The sequence below is a fragment of the Volvox carteri genome (assembly GCF_000143455.1).
Source record: "Volvox carteri f. nagariensis unplaced genomic scaffold VOLCAscaffold_4, whole genome shotgun sequence".
Lineage (NCBI taxonomy): Eukaryota > Viridiplantae > Chlorophyta > Chlorophyceae > Chlamydomonadales > Volvocaceae > Volvox > Volvox carteri.
This window is the reverse complement of record NW_003307547.1, coordinates 166,624-184,987: the sequence shown is the minus strand read 5'-3', so window position 1 is coordinate 184,987 and position 18,364 is coordinate 166,624. Positions and strand designations below refer to the sequence as shown.

Below are 18,364 nucleotides of genomic sequence, written 5' to 3'. Positions count from 1 at the left end.
ACCTGCCGTTCTAGCCTCTCCGCTGGAGACAGGACAAGCTCCTCAAATGCCGCCATGTAATCTTTCAGCAAACGGCCTGCATTACAACCAACCCGAATTCAGGTAAATTCCCTGTGATGCAACCAACTCGACTAGACAAGCAAACAACCTGCGATGCGAGTACTTCATCAGTGCAGCTTGTGCTTGAGTAATTAACCTGGAAAGTGTGACGATGGAGTAAGCGAGGCACAGTACAGCGAAACATATGCAGTGGCACATCCGTTGCGGCACGGAAAGCATCCTACGGTGCCATGGAAAGCAGTGCCACAAAATGCGAAGCACAAAGCATCAATCCTTAGCATAGCCACGATGCACAGGCCCAGCTGGGAGATTCCTTCCTACCTGCCCTTTGAAGCGCGAGGAGCTGATTCATGACTGCTGCGCAGTGGTCTCCACCTTCCGTCGCAACCTCTTGCGAAAAAGAGCCAACCCCGCTCAACGGATCTCCACGTGCATCACTGAGACCGCCGCGCGCTGCGCACAAAGACGCCAGCGCGCTCCGCACGGTGCACCCCAACAAGTCGACGAAGCCGTGCCAATTGAGTCCCATGTTAGCCGCCAAGTTGCTTTGCACCAGGCCCTCAAATTCATCCGGCGAACAGAGCTGCCTGGAAGCGACATGCGAGGAATCGCCGTCATGTCATAAGCTACTACAAATATAGCAGCGGTTAGCGTGCATTGAGTGCGAAGGTTTGCAGTTAACGGACAACTCAACGGACAAACCAACCCTTCGCCGTACACCGTCAGGTCATCCACCCCGTAACGCATAAACTATTTCAACACTACTTGACATCCAAGGGCGGCAGGAAAATGCAAGAACCAGGCCTATATTTAACTACACGGCCTCCCGCGGGAGTGCAAACCGTTGTTCGTTGCTAGTTACCGTTACTCGCGCCTGAGCGAAGTTACTCGTGACTGCACGGGACAGGTGTGCGGCACCAACAATCCTATTTCCTAAAATCCTCCAAACGGCCAAGAAACATACCAATGAACACTCACACCTGCAGTCCTCAATCGCCTCCGCCGCATCCACGTACTGCTGACGCAGTAACGCCCATGTCCAATGGCAGTTGTGACCGTTGAGCCAGTTATGGTTGAGCGACAGCGTATCGTGCAGGTTCTCCACGCAATGGTGCCAACCGCTGGGCACGAACACAGCGTCACCTTCCTCCTGCGCCCGAAGAAGGAATCGAACCCGGAACGTCTCCCATGCCGTCTCGAAAGTAATCTAAGAAATATCATACCCTTTTTAAGCGCTAAGATGCAGTTAAAAAGGCCAGTTGCATATGCACGCCTCCGCCTGCTATACCCCCGCCCCCGAGTCCCCAATGCCTTAGCTGTCCATCCAACAACCAACCCAAAAACGCACAACGCGACACCCTTCCCAAAACGCGCAAACCAACATCCATCCACCCTTGCCTGGATAAACTCAAACGCATGCCGTCGCGCTTCTTCCAGTCCAGGAAAGTCCCGTGGGTCGCAGCCGCTGCGCACCCGGCCCGGCTCCAGGTGGGGAGCCATGCGCAGCATCTGCCTGTCGTACAGCAGGTGTGTATACCGCGGGTGCAGTATCAGCCAGCGCTTGCGGCCACACACATTGGCCGACCAGCTGTAGGAACGAAGCACGTCCGAGTGCAGAGGTGTCCAGGTACCCGCAGGCCCCAAGTAGAGGAAGCGGTAGTCGGAGGTGAAGGCGGCGTGGGGGCGAACTGACGTCCGCGTCAAACAGGCGTCGTTGACAGGAGCCCCCACCGGGGGCGCCGGGCCAGCATCTCCCGGTCCACCAGCAGCGCTCACAGCGCCGGCGGCGGCGATGGCGGCGGCGGCGTGGCCATTGCCTGTTGGAGCACTACGAAGAACGCTTTCACAGCCGTGTTGTTGTTCGCGTCTGTGCCTCTGTTGGTCGTAGTAGGCGTTGAGCCAGTCGTCCGCGAAGAAGAAGGGCAGGCGATACGCCTGCTCCAGAGGTGCCGGGACGAAGAGAAGTTTAGGACGCGACGGCAGCTGTCGTTAGAAACCAACCAACTGAAACCAGATGACAATAAATCCATGCATACTAACTGGCCAAGGAGATGATAGTGCCGCGTTATTTTAGGGGTTCGAGCAAAGGCGGTTTACCGGCTCTTTTAAGGCCCAGAGGCGGCGTGAGATGCTTGGGAGTAACTGGCTGCAGGGTGCTCTCGACTGTATACGATGCGGACCCCCGGAAGAGACGCAGGCACGCGCCCACCCTGACAGAACCACAACACTCATTCGCCACCCACTCCAACCCCAGGGGACCCTCGAGGGACCTATCCCAGCTGTCCAGTGCTCAGCGCCGGCCGCTCACGCCCCGTAAATCCGCGTTGCGTAGCGGCCATCACACAAGATATCACTGCCCCAGAGCATCAACAAAACCCACCCTCCTTCGCTCCGCCGCTTACTCCGTAATCCGGAAATTCTGCCACAAAGTGCCAGTCCTTCAAGTACATAAGGCCCTCGCCGCCAGCCGCCGTGCGAGGACCGGCCACATCGCAGGAGGCGGCTCCCGCCGCAGCAGCCGAGCTGCTCCGCGGTAGTGGCTGTGCCGCGGCAGTGGCTGACGCCGCCGCTGCTTCGCGGCCCTGCGGCGAGGTGCCAGGTCCCGCCAGCGCTCTCTCCGCCGCTGCATCCAACTTCCCTCCACACCCTCCGCCCAATCTCTTGGCACCTCCTAAGGCGCCGCCCTCCTCCCCCTGAATCTCCTCCGGTGCCAAGTCGTTTTCCTTACCACACGCCGGGAATGCAGGAGCTTCTGCTTCAGCGGCCGTCGACTGACGAGGAGGAGGAGGAGGAGGAGGATCAGAAGTGGAAGCGAAAGCGGACACGGAAGCGGAAGCATCAGGCGGCGTCGGGTGTGGTTCCGGCGAATGCAGTGCCCTCTCCAACGCGAGTCCAGCAGACTGCTGCTGCGGCTGCTGTTGAGGGTGTTGATGTCGATGATGATTATCACCGTTATTATCAAAATGATGATGACGGGGAGATGGAGGAGAAGGATATCGATGATTATGGTGGCTATGACGACCTCCTTGTGTTGACGCGGCACGGTCACTCCACCAATCCAGGTACTCTGAAAGCTGCATCGTACGCACCACACCGCACCCGTCGTCCTGGCTGTCGAGGTGGCCACCATCATGGCGGTGTCAGGGTGTTGGTTCAGGCAGGGAAGAGCAGAAGAACGCGGACGGTTATTGGGGGGGGGGGACGTGAGATGCAAGGGGGGGGTGTACAGTGCCTCAGGCGCCGTGCTGGCCGTTGGTTTTTCGTTTCTCTATAACGACCTTTTTGTGCGGTCAACAACGAATGACCTCTGTTACCAGTACAAAGTACGGTGAAAACACGGCAGGGCAACAGGAGAGTAAAGAGAGAGAAAGAAGGAAGAGGAAAGGACGAACAAAGTAAGTAGGACGAAAGGAATGGAGGTGGAAAGAGCAAAGAAACAGCCGAAAGGACGAGGCGAACGAGGCACACATCAACAACAGAAAGCCACGGGACCCAATCCCGCCAACAATGCAACCATGTGACTGGCCGTAAGCGCCCGCCCACTAAGCCAACCCCCTTCCTTCCTTGACGAAGGACATCGTCAGTAGCCTCTCTTTTGGAATTTGCACTTTACGTACTATAAAATCCAAAGTCCAGTCCCGCCCCAAACCCAGTCTCCAACCAAGTTCCCCTCGAACTCATGTCCATGTTTGGCATCATCACTGCCGCCGGTATCCCCCCCAGCACTATCCCCCGGGAGGCCGCAGCCGTTACAGCCCTCCGTCCCCAATCCACACCCACTCGCTGGTGTCGGTGACACATACGCAGCAGTGGCCCGCCAGCTGCCGCAGCCCCTCAAGTCTGAGGCGGCCGTCGGGCGTCCGCCACTCCGCAGCAGCACGCCATCCCGAGCTGACGCCCTACAGCCCCAACAAGCCAACAGCGCACCATTCAGCAGGTCGCGACATGGAAAAAACACCGTTTGCGGATATTGAGGGATCCCCTTAAGACTGGGCCTGGGGGCCCCCGGGGGCCGGCAGCTCAGTACGTCATCAGTACGGCACACGGGCAGATTAGCACATGCGTCATTGCACGCCTAGGCCTTCATCACCATTATAATTATTCTTCTTATCTGTGTTTGTTAAGAGAGCAGGGGTGTCTGAAAAGCATGCACGGGTGGAAACTAACTCTTCCGCTCGTCCCACCCGTAAGATATCGTACCCGTATCACCACCGGCCGATTGGGCTCCATGTACTGCCGTACGAAATCATCGTACGACAAATCCGTGGCTGAATGGCTAGGCAGCTGCCTATAGCTATTGGGCAGGCTGTTATGCGTTGGCCGGGGTTGGTTCGGAGGTGCACGGGCTTGCAATGCTGTGGAATCTGGTGAGCTGCAGGTTTGGTGGCCCCCGATGGCGGCCTCCCTGGGGCCTGGGGAAGGAGGAGGCGATGGACCTTCTACGCCGCCAACATCAGGAGGGCCTCCAAGGGGTTTGTGTTTGAGCAGCCAATTTCGACCACATAGTAGCGGATCGCTCTGGAGGCGGTGGTTGTGTGGAGCAGACGCGGGGCGGAGATCAAATTTTGGTGATGTGAGCAGGAGGGCGCGCCTAACTGTCGCAGGGCTTGCAATTTTTGGAATGTCTATGTCATATTGTTTGGTGAGCTTACTGACCTTGGGAATGGGGCCAGGTGGTGTCTGAAGTAGCTCAAGTGCCAGGCTCGTGCTGCGGGGTAGGGTGGAGAATAGCGGATATTGTGATAAAGGATTGCTTCTACTCATGGCGGCATAAGTTGTGCAAATACGATTTACGCAAAGGTCTAGTGACGTTTTCGCAATTCTCCTGCGTGCTGCGGCTTTTGCCACGTAAAGAGATGACAGACGGACCTCATAAGCGGCGGGCATTCTCGGGGCTCCATTATGTGTGATCTCTTTCATAGCATTTTAACTGACGAAATTTAGAATTCAGGACTACACAGGGTTAAACATACAGGCAAACCGACGAAACAGCTTGTACGACAGCCTCATTTTCCGTTATTCATGGTTTCGCCTTTTATGATTGGTGGCCTATATGCTACCTAGGCAAGACGTGTCTGTCCTTCAGCAAACTCCTTGGGGGTCCCGACAAATTGAAACCATACCGTATAGTTCGCGACACAGACCTTCGCTTTGGGCAAAGCTATCGTGTACGGTTTCGCTGTTGCAAAAGACTTCTGGTCTGTCCAGTCACGGCGTTCTTTAGTATTTTGGATTCCACACAAGGCACTGTGTGCTGACAGACGCCTTAACTTCCTCTTTTTGTCTCGGGAGCGGAGAGGGCAGGAAAGATGGCGAACACAACTCTGGTTATCATTCTGGAAAAGATTGCTAGCAAGGATAAAGATTTTCGGTACATGGCGACGTCGGACCTTCTGCATGAACTCCAAAAGGACACGTTTAAGGCAGACGCGGAGCTGGAAAAGAAGCTCTGCGCCGTCGTTCTCAACCAGTTAGAGGATCCATCGGGCGACATCTCAAACCTAGCGGTCAGCTGGTGAGGTCCCGCTCTCGAGATCACTGTGTCTCTCGTTTTTGGCGGCCTGTCCCGGAGTATTGTGAATCCTACTTTGTCCTCTAGTGGATGAACGCAGCGTCCTGATGGCTGTATGTGGAATGCCGGCAAAGCCGCAACGCCCGTTTGTGTACGTCCCTATCGCCAAACCAACACCTTCGGCGACGGCATAACCCTTCCCCCATCCTCATGCACGTTGCAGTCTCGGCTACCTTGCTCGAAAAGTAGCTGAGGTCCGTGCTGAAGACATGGTGCGGCAGCTGTGCGATAAGGTTGCGGGCGCCGGGCCGGCTTCAGGAGGCAGCAGCGCCGCCAGCAAGGCGCGGGACGCTCAGCGCGAAATTGCTTCTATCGGCCTCAAGGCTCTCATAAAGGAGCTGGCGGGGGGAGCGGCTGCTGGTGTGGGCGCAAACAGCCAGCTCGTCAGCAGCGCGTCCACCATCATTGCGGGTCGCATGCTTGAGGGCCTGAACATCCATAAGGTGTGGCACGCCCCCAACTCCTCGAGCTTAATGTTCCGGAGCGCCGATGCCCGGCATGCGCTTTGGCTTGTCATGACGCTATCTCTGCCTTTGATAATTCTATGCACAGCACCCTATCCACCAAAACACCAGCAGACCACTTTCGCCTGCTGTCAACCAGCCACCTCACACGGCTCTGTTGCGATGTAACCCACTGGTGCTGCGGCGCGTCTACATCTCGTACGATGCACAACAATGGTCCCGTAATTTACGGCTGTATGCACATTTGCAGGACGACAGCGAGGTGGTGGGTCACGTGCTAGATATCCTCACAGAGCTCATTCAGCGCTTCGGGGGCCTGCTGGTTTCGGAGCACTGCCGCATCCGGGACGCACTGCTGGGCGCTTTGGGCGAGGGGCGACTGGTCATGCGCAAGAAGGCGCTTCAGGGCCTGGGTGCGTGCTGGACGGATGGGTGGGCATGCGGGCGGGGACCTCATGCAAGGATCCGTTGCGGGTTGAGGAGACCGTGCAAGCTAAGGGAAAAGTTGTGTGGGCGGTTGTCTGGGAATTATCCTTCTCAAGTGAGGGAACGGCCTAGGAGTGGGGAGGGCATGCCGCGCGGTTGCCGTTCGACGAACGGCAATGAGGCAAGACGAATCAAGCATCGTAGGGGTCTGATTTCCTGTGGTCAATCGTCACCTTGCAGGGAGTAAAAGCTGAAGGGTTGAACTGACTGAAAAGTCGCGAATACGTATAAATAACGCATGGTAGGGCAGTCGTGGCAATGCGGCAGACCCTTTTCAGTTCCAGCTTTTTCGGTAGCGATGAATATCAAGGACGGATTAAACTGCTCGGAAGGTTGCTGTCAACAGCCTGCTGCCACACTTTAAGGCCCACGTCCGATTGCAAGTTACACTCCTACTTTATTGGGTCTTCCCGTCCACACTATGTCAGCTGTATGCGGACTAGCGGGGGAAGGCACCCGCATCCTCCTTGGTTTCGCGCAAGTGCGCTTTCCTTGCTACTTCCCCACGATGGCCAGTTCGGATTATTGTATTGCTGCACGGTGCTGTCACTCTACACTGTTGGATTAAGCGCATGGTATTGCTCTGTTTTAAATGATATAAACTCGTTCGTTGGTCCAACATGTTTGTATTTGACGTCCTGATTATTATCAGCTCGCGCCTCAGTACCATCTTACCTGATATACCCGGCCAGCGATTGAACCAACGACCCATGGGACTTCATGCGTGTGACATGTGTGGATCCACAGTTTCTCTTTTCCCGGTTTTCCCGGCCCTTTTTCCTGCGTTCATCATAGTTTCCCCGTTTCGCGGTTTTTGTCTTGTCCCCTCGCCCACACAGCTGCACTGTCCGTGTTCCTCAATGATGACGCGCTGGAGAGCGTAGTGACGTACCTACTGACTGCGCTTCAGGCGCCCAATGCCAAGGCGGATTTTGTGCGCACGTACATCCAGGCGGTGGGGCAGATCAGGTACGGCTACCCATGTTGCATGGCGGGACTGCGTGCAATAGCGGGGCTTGCTTGACGGTTTGTTGTCCCTTTGGTTGTGTGCATCCCTGCCAGCTGGCGATTAGGTCACGCCGTGTGAGGCCACCAGTGCTGTCATTGAAGTACGCAGCTCTCACCTGTCGGTGATGTTCCCTCTCGGCGGCGTCCGGAGCGGCGCCGATCCGGCCTGATGCTGTTCCTTGCACAATTCCGGTGGCAATGGACCTGGAGGTTTCCATGCTAGGGATCAGCTCGGCCTCGCCACCGCAAACGAGAAACCCTGGTCAGCCCGCGTCCACATTTCCGTTGTAGCTGTTGGTGCCTAGCATGGTATACACGTGCTTCATGTGCCTGTCGACGTGTTTGTGCTCTTATGGTAGCTACTACCAATGCACGCCTTCCTTCCTGTGCGCGCTCTGTCCTCGCAGCCGTGCCGTGGGCTACCGCTTCGGCCGCTACCTCGCCACCGCTGTGCCGCTGGCCATTTCCCACTGCAACAAGGCGACAGAGGGTGATGACGAGCTGCGGGAGCACTGCCTGCAGGTACGTGGGCTAAGGGCAAAGGAGGCCCTCCTTATTGCCACAACGGAAGACGAGCGAGGAGTGCATTCGGGGATGAATACCGGAAGGCAAATCTGCATGTCATGAAGACATGCAGCGATCTTGTCTGGCTCTAATCGCCATAGTAAGCTTTGCTCCAGCGTCCATGTCTGTGTGCATCTCAGCGCTGTGTTCCCCAACTGAAGCGCGTGGGCGCGGGTGGTCTGCCAGTAGCTGTGTTTTGTGTGGGTAGGCGGGATCCTTGCACCCTAACCCACACACATAGATTCAGGGTGCGTAGGCAGCATAGCCGGTCTGCCTCTGTTGGGACACGAATACGGTAACGTTATTCGTGGCCCTTCTACGTGTGCTTGGCCTCGACCCCTTTCCTGCAGGCTCTGGAGGGCTTTGTGCTGCGCTGCCCGCACGACACGCGGTCGCAGCTGGATGCTGTGCAGGCCGCTGCGCTGCGCTACCTGCGCTACGACCCCAACTTTGCCCCGGACGACGAGGAAGGCGGTGATGAGGACATGGGCGACGACGACGAGGAGGCAGATGACGACGGGGATGGGTACGTGTTGCAGAACAGACCGGCTTGATCCTTGTTTGGAAAGGGTTAAGGAAGGAAGAACCACCGGCTTGGCCAAGGGCCGAACCTGGGCGGCCTAAGCGTTGATTGTAAAGGGACGCATTTTCCGGGGACGAGAAGGGGGTTTAGTCATTTGTGAATGTTTTGGAACCTAGAGTGGGCAAGGAGGCGTCTGCAGTGTAGAGACTAGCTGTGGTAAGCTGATCCACATCGGCATGTTTTCCCAGCTGGCCTTCCACCGCTCATTTCCGTTGCTTTGTAAGGGTGCGAGGTTGGTTTAGGGGCAGCATAAGGGAAAGAGGGTTGTCCCGTGCATGTTGCAAAGCCATCGGAGCCGCTGCAGCAACCATGCGGTGTTCGGGTCTGCAGCAGAGCAGAGCGCAGCCACTGCTTGTCGGGATGAGTTGTATGTGTGTTCCAAGGATGTGAGCAACGCACTGAGCTTGTCCATTTGCCCCCACTCCACCCTCGCGTTTGCCTAACCTGGGTTCGTGTTTCGGCCTTACAGAGACGATGCTGACGAATACTCGGACGACGAAGACATGAGCTGGAAGGTGCGGCGTCACGCGGGCTGAGATCACCTAGCGTCAGGGTTTTCCCAGGGAGCCGCATCATCACCTTCCTCCTTGGCTCTCGTCCTAATCCCTTAATGTAGGAGCGCTGCTGACCGACGTCATCCTCGAAAAGAGTTGGCACAAACATAAGTTTTGTGGTCCCACTAGATGATTGCTGAGTATTCTGAAAGCCCCAACGCGCCGTGTTGTGCACGCTCAGGTCCGCCGTGCTGCCACCCGCATCGTGTCTGCGCTGGTGTCCCGCTACCCCGACGCGCTGCCGGCGCTTTACCGCGCGTCCATGTCGGATCTGGTGTCCCGGTTTGACAAGGAGCGTGAGGAAGGCGTCAAGGCGGACGTGTTCGCAGCCGTTAGCGAGATGCTGGCGCAGGTGGGCGCCACCGCAGATCGCTACGCGCCGGGAGACGCCAACAGGTGTGTGCTGAGGAGGAGGAGGAGGAGGAAGACGCGAGTCCCGCACAGCCAGGGAATGCTGGTGGTTTGTTGCGCCTTGATTTCAATGGTCCTGTGGGTATGTGGGCCTGGTGCGTTGTGTGTCTTGAGAGGTGGATGTTGTAGCATGCCAGCGCTGTTCGCCAGTGAGAGACAATCAGGAAGCCCTTGACGTTGTATTCTCTCTTTTACGTGAATTAGCGCAGCTGCCCCAAACCCATGCCCGTGGCCCCGACCTGGGCCCAGTTTTCTAAGCTCTGATAGCCTCCCCCGCTCCGCCCTCACTCTGGCCTCACCGCCTCGCTGCAGCCCCACCGCCCTTCTGACCGGGGACGTGGCCTCCATCGTCCGGGCATCTGCCAAGCAGCTGCGCGATAAGTCACCCAAGACACGTGTGGGCGTGTTCGGGGTGTTGAGGCAGCTGGTGGCGGTGCAGGCGTCGTCCATGTCGGGTCAGGTGGACGCGCTGGTGCCGGGGCTGCTTGCCGCTCTCAACGTGAGTCTATCGAAGAGGCCAAGGCGAGGGGGCGAGCAAGGGGAGGCACTCCTGATGTCTCTGCATCTAGGATGCAAACGCAACAGGGTTTCTGTAGCTTTGTCCTTTCGAATGTCATGCTGTCTGCGACCTCTTTGTGTACCGATGTTTTTTCCGCGCACTGTCCTGTTCCGTCGAGACGCATTTTCACCGTCGATAAGCTTCGATTTCGCCATGTGCAGCTGCGGGGCCCACGGGGTTTTCGATGCCATGGCTGAGACCTGCACACGCGCGCCCATGCTTGCATTTGCGCACTCACAGGACAAGAGCGGCAACACGGGTTTGAAGATCGAGGCGCTGAGCTTCTTGCGTCAGACCATCGCCGCAACCCCGCCGTCCGTGTTCCAGCCGCACACCAAGCAGCTGGCGCCTGCTGTGTTTGGCTGTGTTAACGAGCGGTACTACAAGGTACGGGCCTTCCAGACACTCCGCGCATCACAGTAGTCATCAGCCCTTATGCGATGCGCAGGTACGGGGCAACAAGTGGGGTGGCTATGCAACCGTCCAGTGGTCCTCCAGATGCCAGCCCAATAAAGACTTTCACATTGGAAGCATTACCAATCAGCGTCCAGCTGTTCCCTGGTCTCACATGTCGGGATTAATCTGGATCAATGCTCCGCGGCCTTATTTTCTTAGGAGCCATGTACTCTTAACTTGCTCTCCGGCGCTCTCTCCAGGTGGCTGCGGAGGCGCTCCGAGTGTGTGAGGCGCTGGTGGGAGTCCTGCGGCCCGACCCCGCCGGCCCGGTGCCACCAGAGCAGGCATCCCTAGTGGCGCCGCTCTACTCGGCAATCATGACTCGCCTCAGGTGGGCCCCGTGCGAAAAAGTGCGGTCGCGCCGCTCGGCAGCATGTTGGTGCCTGTGGTCCATGTGGCGAAGTATGGCGTGGTACGGTGCGCAGTATGGCGCGGTCCACGTTTCCGTGCCCAATTGTAATTTACCTGCAGAACCCTATGCCTCCATCCGTCTGCACCTATGCCGCGCGCGGATTGTTTGTAATGCAAAACTTGCAAAACGCAATAGAACCAAGGTAGCTGTCCGTTGTGTCTGACTATCGGCATGACCACGTATGCTTCCCTGCTCTGCAGCGCTACCGACCAGGACCAAGAGGTAAAAGAGTGCGCGATCAGCGCGATGGCTGCTACCGCGGCACGCTTGGGCGACTGCCTTCAAAAGGAGGTGCGAGGGCGGTATGCGCGGGTTCACGTCTGCGGAGCAGAAAGCCGTCTGGCGCACAGAGTGCTTTACTCATTCAGCTGCGCCTTCAGAACGTGGCAATGTGGCGTCTGCGTGTGTTGTGCGCATCTCCTGGGTATCCTGGGTTATCGTTTCCCATGTGTCAAGCTATCACTTGCAGCTTGCTAAGCCTTCAGCCCACGATGCCCTCGCCTAACCAAGGTATCCCTGCCTGCTTGGCCATAAGAACCCCACAATAATAATCTAGGTGGTATTCGCGCTCTGGCGCCTATACTGCAACGCGTTTGCACACAAGATTAACACTGGATGCACACCGTGTGGTCTCTTTTCTCCTTAGCCGCGTGAGCCCGTGCCCAAGTCTTTTGTCATTGACTTTCGGCCCCGTTTCGGCGCTCCAACGCAGCTACCTTCGGTTTTGCGGGTGCTGCTAGACCGTCTGCGCAACGAGATCACGCGCCTCACCGCCGTCAAGGCGCTCACCACGCTGGCGTCGTCGCCACTGGTTAGCGGCGAGTTGCTGGCAGGCACGGTCGAGGGGGGCAGTGGCGTGGCGAGCGAGCTGACGTCCTTCCTGCGCAAGGCAAACCGGCTCCTGCGCCAGGCGTCGCTAGTGGCGCTGGAGGTGCGTTCACGTACACATGGGCACTGCCCCAGTCCCTTGGGGTCCTAGTATTCAGACCCAGTACCTTCAGCGCCAGTGCATTCGGCCCCAAGAACCGTCCAGGAGAGCACGGGGCATGGTCCTTAGCCTCTGAACGGCGGAAGGTAAGGTTTGGTGTACCCTTATACATGTTTAGTGCTCACTTTCCTGCCACCATCTTCCGCTGCCCGGCCCCAGGCTCTGGCAACTCGCTACCCGGCCGCTTTTGAGGGTCCTGTCCTCACCGCAGCCGTAGAGGAGGCTGCCGCACTGGTGTCGGATGCTGACGTGGCGCTAGCGTCGCTGGCACTTCGCTTCCTGGTGTCGCTGACGGCCATGCCGGGACCCGCGGGCGCCGCAGCAGCTGCAGTGGTGGTGGACAAGGTGCGCGGTCCGGCACTGGCACTGGTGCGCAGCCCGCTGCTACAAGGGGCCGCGCTGGAGGTGCTGCAGAGCTTCTTCGCGGCGCTAGCCACTGCCGCGGGGCCGCAAGGCGGGGCAGATGCGCTGCTGGCGGCGCTGCTCGACGCGGGACGCAGCGCGGAGGCGTCGTCCAAGCAGGTGCACCTGATTAAAGCACAATAAAAACCATGCGGGCCGGAGGGGGAAAGCGTGGCGAGGATAAAGGTGTAGGGCTATTGTGGGGGCGCCTGCGCTGACTCCCAAGTTGAGTGGTTGGAACAAGGACGGGAACGTACAAGTGCCAACACCTCCCTTGCGAGCCATGCGTGATAGAACGGTCAATATGGAGGAGAGGGCCGCAGTATAAGGCGTATCGAGGATGGGGTTTGGGGCCATGGGATTAGTACGTGCAGCCTCTTGTGCAAGATGTAGGCGCAAGAGGACATATTCTTTGCACCGTGGTTGCACTGTCGCCTTCGCCGCGGTTGCCCCATGCTTTGCCCCACTCCCATGCGCAGGCCCAGCATAGTGTGGCGCGATGCGTGGCAGCTCTTGCCACCACGAGCCCCGCCAAGGTTCCCGCTGTCGTGGAGATGTTGCTCAAAAGCGTGGGGGCCAAGGATTCTGGTAAGCCTGGGCCAGGTGGGACCCATCCTAATCCGGGCTTCAGATTCGAGTCCTAGGGGTTCACGGTTGCAGCAACTTCGTACCATTCTACTTGGTGCTATGGCAGCTGGGAATTGGAATATACGGGCGGGCAGGGAAGCATTGCTGCCTAATAAGGTCATGCGTGGAAAGATGTGGCTTTACATCGTAGACATCAGGATTTGGAGTCCCAACATCCTATCGCGTATGCACAGATACTGTCAAGGAGCCACTGCAGCGCTATGCCCAGCCTAGCACGGCAAAACGCAGTAAGGCCAAACTGGCCAGGCACGTTCACATGCGCGCTCACAACCGCTGTAATGGAAACCAGTTCATGACGCCCGGATTAACTGCCCGCCTTCTGCCTATTCGCCCAGCTCATCTTCCATCTCCGCTCGTGCCGAATCGGCATCGCAGGATCTCAGCGCTTGGCGCTGCTGTGCCTCGGCGAGATCGGCGGCCGTGCTGACCTATCAGGCCTGCCTGCCGTGGCAGCCGCTGCCACGGGGGTGCTGTCCGCGCCCGGCTCTTCTGAAGAGGTCCGCGCCGCCGCCTCACACGCCCTGGGAGGCATTACCCGAGGCAACCTACACCACTTCATGCCGGACCTTGTGGCCCAAATCGCGGCAGCGGCCGGGCTACCCAAGCAACAGTACCTGCTGCTGCAGGTCCGTGAAGACAGTTTAATAAGGCACGGGGCTGGCTACGGGCTAGGCTTGTTTCGTGCGAGCGTGTGTGCTCACACAGCCCTTGTGGTTCGGGTAGAATACAGGGCCGTGGATGTGATGTGGGTGCATTTGGCTCTGACCGTGGAGCCGCTTGCGTGCAGGCTTGCGTGGCGCAGATGGAAGGGAAGAATGGGAAGGGGTATATACATACCTACCTATATACACAGTTTAGGCACTACTGGTAAGGCACGGACCATTGCCCCCGGAAGATCCCGGGATTGAAACCTGTCAGGGTCGGAAATCCTTCCGATGGTGGAAGGTTAAGTGCACCTAGTCGATGGACGGTGGTGACCTGGGATAAAGTTTACTCGTGAGCCGACCAGGAATGGAGTTGGGGTTGGAGCGCCGTCGATCCGGCAGATTCCGTTGGATGCTGGTGGTGGGTGCGGAACCTAAGCGATCCACTGAGAAGTTGACGAATACCGGGGAAGGCAGGGTTTTGCCGGGTGGCAGCCACGGGTGAAGATATGCCCCCTGTCCCACACATCATACCTTGCATATGACGGTTATGGTTTGATATTGGATTCCTGACACTTTGGATCCTTACCCTCCTCGGTTCTCCTCTTGTCCCCAACGGTTTCAGGCGCTGAACGACGTCATCTCCACCCTGGCCTCCCCTGCGGGCGCCTCCAAGGCGGCGGACCTGGGCCCCGAGATGGCTGACCAGGTGCATTCACCACCCCATCTATCCATTCATTGGTCTACGTACAGCTTCCGCATATACCTTTCTCACGTCGGGCCCGGGGTGTTGGAACCCGAGCCCCATGATTGCTGGCATCTTTATTTCTGGCTTCGTAGTGCTTCAGTGCAGTTGGGTTTTACTGGCGTCATTACCTAGGCCTCCCCTATGCTGGTTCAGGTCCTATCGCTGCTCTTCAACGCTGCGGAGAGTGAGGAGGAATGCCGCAACGTTGTGGCCGAGTGCGCGGGCCGCCTGGCACTGCTGCACCCGGCCAAGGTGCTGCCGGCGCTGCTGGAGCGGACCACCGCCGCCTCGGGAAATATACGCGCTGTGGTGGGTAAATGCTTGCGGCGGTTGGAGGCCATCTGGCTGCAGAGGCGACCAGGGGATGGTGATTGAACGGGAAGGGGCGGAGCGGTGCCGTGTGGTGGAGTGGACTTCAACGCGCCATGTGTTAACAGAAAGAGGACGGGCTTTCTGCTGTATATGTGTCACGCTCGCGTCCCCGAGATGTACACGTTTACGCCTGTGGTGAACGTTCTGCCTTTCGGATGCCGTAGTCGAAGTACCGGCATCCCTGTGTTTTACTCACGTTCGGTCACGTATCCAACACCTCCTGATACCATGCCAACATTGTCTTGCTCGGCCCATGTCTCCCTGGGGCAGGTGGTTTCGGCGGTGAAGCACGCGGTGGTGGACCGGCCTCACCCCGTGGACGCCGAGCTGGGACCTGTGCTGCTTCGCTTCCTGCTGCTTATGGGCGACGAGGACCGCCATGTGCGCCGCTCGGCGGTGGTGGCGCTGTCGGGCTGCGCACACGCCAAGCCGGGCCTGGTAGTGGGCGACCTGGCGCAGCTGCTGCCACTGCTGTACGCGCAGACGGCGGTGCGCGAGGACATGATCCGCACTGTGGACTTGGGACCTTTTAAGCACAAGGTGTGTGGTTATGGCTTTGCAAACGCAGGTGTACCTGGTTCTAGGCAAATTGAGCTTCAATCAGGAAGCCCGGCCATTCTACAGTCAAAGTCTGCAGAAGGCGAACCATGTGTCTGTCTGTGATGTGAATGGCAACAGGGCGGGACAGGGGAACAGCTGGGTTTTCCTAGGGATGTTCTAGCGTGTATTTGTGACTTCGTGTTGGTTCAGTCTGTTTGTCGGTACTGGAGCTGTTTGGAGGCGTGTGGTCACCTGCCACTTCGCGATAGCATGGGGACGAATTCGCCTCTCTTCTCTTCCCACCTTCGTGATATGTCCATCGTTGAAGTCAACACTGCTTATCAACACGGCATGCTGTCACCATGGTGTTTGCGCTGTAACGTTTGCTTGAGCTGGATCTCTTTCCGTTTCGTCCCTTTCCCAAGTTGGGCCATGAAAATTTGTGTCCGCGTTTTGCATAACGGCCTTGCCGTCTACTCCCTTATTCCTGCATTCGGGCCCCGTTTTGCCTTATTTCTGTTTGATGACTAGATCGATGACGGTCTGGAGTTGCGCAAGGCGGCGTTCGAATGCTTGGACATTCTCAATGACTGCTGCCGCGATCGTCTGGAACCGGTGCCCTTCCTGGCGGCGCTGGAGAGCGGGCTCGGGGATCACGCGGACGTAAGCGATGCCGGGATGAAAGGGAGAGGAGGGTCGGGGTACGTTTGCGGTTGCCGCTACCGCATCATGCACGGCCGCGTCCGTGTGCCCTGTCACAAGGGTTAAGGGAAGGAGGTCACGCATTATGTTTCATGGATAGGCACAGCAGGCGATGTGCAAGTTGAAGTCACCTGCCTGACCGGGGGTGGGACTCACAGTCGGTCAGTGACTTAGCGTTGTTGTGTCTCTTTATGTCGTCATGGACCTTGTGCCTTTCACGCTTCAAGTCATCGAGCACTGCAACAGGGTTACATTTGAAGAGCTCCTCTATCTGTCACCATCGGGTGCAGGTCAAAATGCCCTGCCACACCACGCTGTCTAAACTGGTGGCTACCGATCCGGGTGCCGTACTGGCGGCGGCGGACCGGCTGGTGGTGCCTCTGGAGAAGACTCTCACCACGCGTCTCAAGAGTGATGCCGTCAAGCAGGAGGTGCGCTTGTGCTTAAATGTGGACGGCAGAGGTGCAAAGGCCATAGCTTATCAATGCCTCACCGTTGTAGCCACGGCTCTGCCGCGCTTTGCCATGCCATGCACCGAGCTCACCCGTCGATGGGCCTGCCACAAGCGGGTAACTTTCTCCCTTCTCGCGCTTTGTATCTTGCTGCTTCGTCCATAGCGTCAGCGCATTCCAGTCACCCGCTTCCCCTAATTCGGGCCCCTTAGCTCTCAGCATCTCGGTCTCGCCCCGGGCGTGCAATCCTTTTGTTGTAACGAAACCTCCGCCTCAGATCGACCGGCATGAGGACATGCTGCGCAGCTGCCTTCGCTGCGTGGACGCTCTGGAGCACGTGCCCGGCAGCGACAACAACGTGGCCTTCCAGGTGCGGCTGTGCGGCTATGGGAGGTGACAGGGGTTGAAGGGTGCCGTGTTTTTATGGCTGATGGTGGCGCGAACCAAGCTTCTGATAGAGTTCGCCCACCCTCAGTCGACCTTGGTTGCTGAAGATGGTGAAGGGCTTCTGGGATGCCATGGCACCCACAGTGCGTGGACTTCGCCACTCGCCTGTCTGGGATCGTAACCATTGTCTCCTTTCCTTTGCATGTTCATCTATACGTATCCGCGCCTGTACATGTTTTAATACGGCAATGCACCTTCGAGATAGCTTATTTAAGCCGTGGATGCATGAGTTGGCATGTAGCGCGTAAGCTGTGGAAAGAAATGTCCAGCTGTTAATCGTCATATTTACGCTGGCCCTTGCCGGCCCATGGGTCGGTTACCGAGCTCTTTGGTTCTAGCTGTCCACTTGACCGACCATGAATGCTGGCCCGACATTCGGCGCAGAATTTCTTGCGCAAGGTCGTGCTGGCGACGCCCGCTCTCAAGGAGAAGTATGTGGCCATTCAACGTGAGCGTGCTGAGGCGGAGGGCGGCGACGCAATGGATACAGCGTAGTGGCTTTTGGCACGGCACCCGAGGGGCCAAGATTGGGTCCGAGAGCCGTTGGGGCGGCGCCATTGGATTTCATTTGGCATGTGCGCCGCCACGCTCTGCAGGATGGTTGCTGCATTTTCGAATCGGAGGCTTTTCTGCAACAGGGGAAGCTGATTGCGGTGTCTGCATATCTTCGGAATCGAAGTTGTTGCGGGGCTGCATCTGTGAAAAAACTGGCCGGTAGTTGTCAACGTTTGTACCGGAGACTGATGACGGTTGATGCGCAAGCCTCCGACAGCCTCTACTGTTCGCGCCAAGAAGTGCAAGAAAGTGTCTTCAACGCATGTACAACAAAATTCATTTCTTTGACACAAATAGCTGCCAGCCTACAGTCTTTCACGGACAATTTGCACCGTTTGCCTTCCAAAGTGTTACTATCAAGTAATCAAAGAACTCAACTCTCTAGGGTTGGCAGATACCGTGAAAACAGCTGTTGGCCGACTCCGGGGCGCTTAGGAAGTTTCAGTCGCAAGCGGACGTGCAGCGTCCTTTTGCAGCTCCCAAGGGCAAAACCCCAGCCGCGACGAAATGGTGTCGTTCATGCTTAGCCTCGCGCTATGTGGGATGTTGATTGCGACGTCACAGGCTCAGAGCAACAGCAATACTAGCGGCAGTACGCCCCAGCTGCCACCACAGCCACCTTCAGGCTGGATCCGCGGCCGCACTACCTACTACGGTGGACCCGACCTGCTCCATAAGACCTACGATCCCTCCCGCGGCGAAGGCAGCTTTGGAATCCTCACCTTTGGCTCCTGCGG

General features: G+C 57.7%; 2 protein-coding genes across 2 annotated transcripts; one reads left to right on the top strand and one right to left on the bottom strand.

The window, feature by feature from the left end:
• Positions 1-334: 334 nt before the first annotated feature.
• On the bottom strand, positions 335-2,510 carry VOLCADRAFT_56346 (uncharacterized protein; the record flags this gene model as incomplete). The annotated part of the gene is made up of 5 exons (XM_002946639.1): positions 335-647; positions 1,041-1,255; positions 1,534-1,748; positions 1,908-1,995; positions 2,463-2,510. 5 exons carry the CDS (start codon positions 2,508-2,510, stop codon positions 335-337), a joined length of 879 nt encoding a protein of 292 aa, XP_002946685.1.
• A 2,859-nt stretch (positions 2,511-5,369) lies between these two features.
• VOLCADRAFT_79240 (uncharacterized protein) lies at positions 5,370-17,884 on the top strand (the record flags this gene model as incomplete). Its single annotated transcript, XM_002946817.1, has 22 exons — positions 5,370-5,575; positions 5,796-6,075; positions 6,347-6,509; positions 7,422-7,551; positions 7,998-8,112; positions 8,505-8,680; positions 9,207-9,252; positions 9,473-9,687; positions 10,015-10,201; positions 10,502-10,648; positions 10,918-11,048; positions 11,330-11,420; positions 11,842-12,060; positions 12,277-12,639; positions 12,999-13,107; positions 13,543-13,856; positions 14,713-14,868; positions 15,202-15,471; positions 16,003-16,134; positions 16,464-16,604; positions 16,903-16,995; positions 17,457-17,884. The coding sequence occupies 22 exons, from the start codon at positions 5,370-5,372 to the stop codon at positions 17,565-17,567; spliced, it is 3,795 nt and encodes a 1,264-aa protein (XP_002946863.1). The 3' UTR covers positions 17,568-17,884.
• Positions 17,885-18,364: the final 480 nt, after the last annotated feature.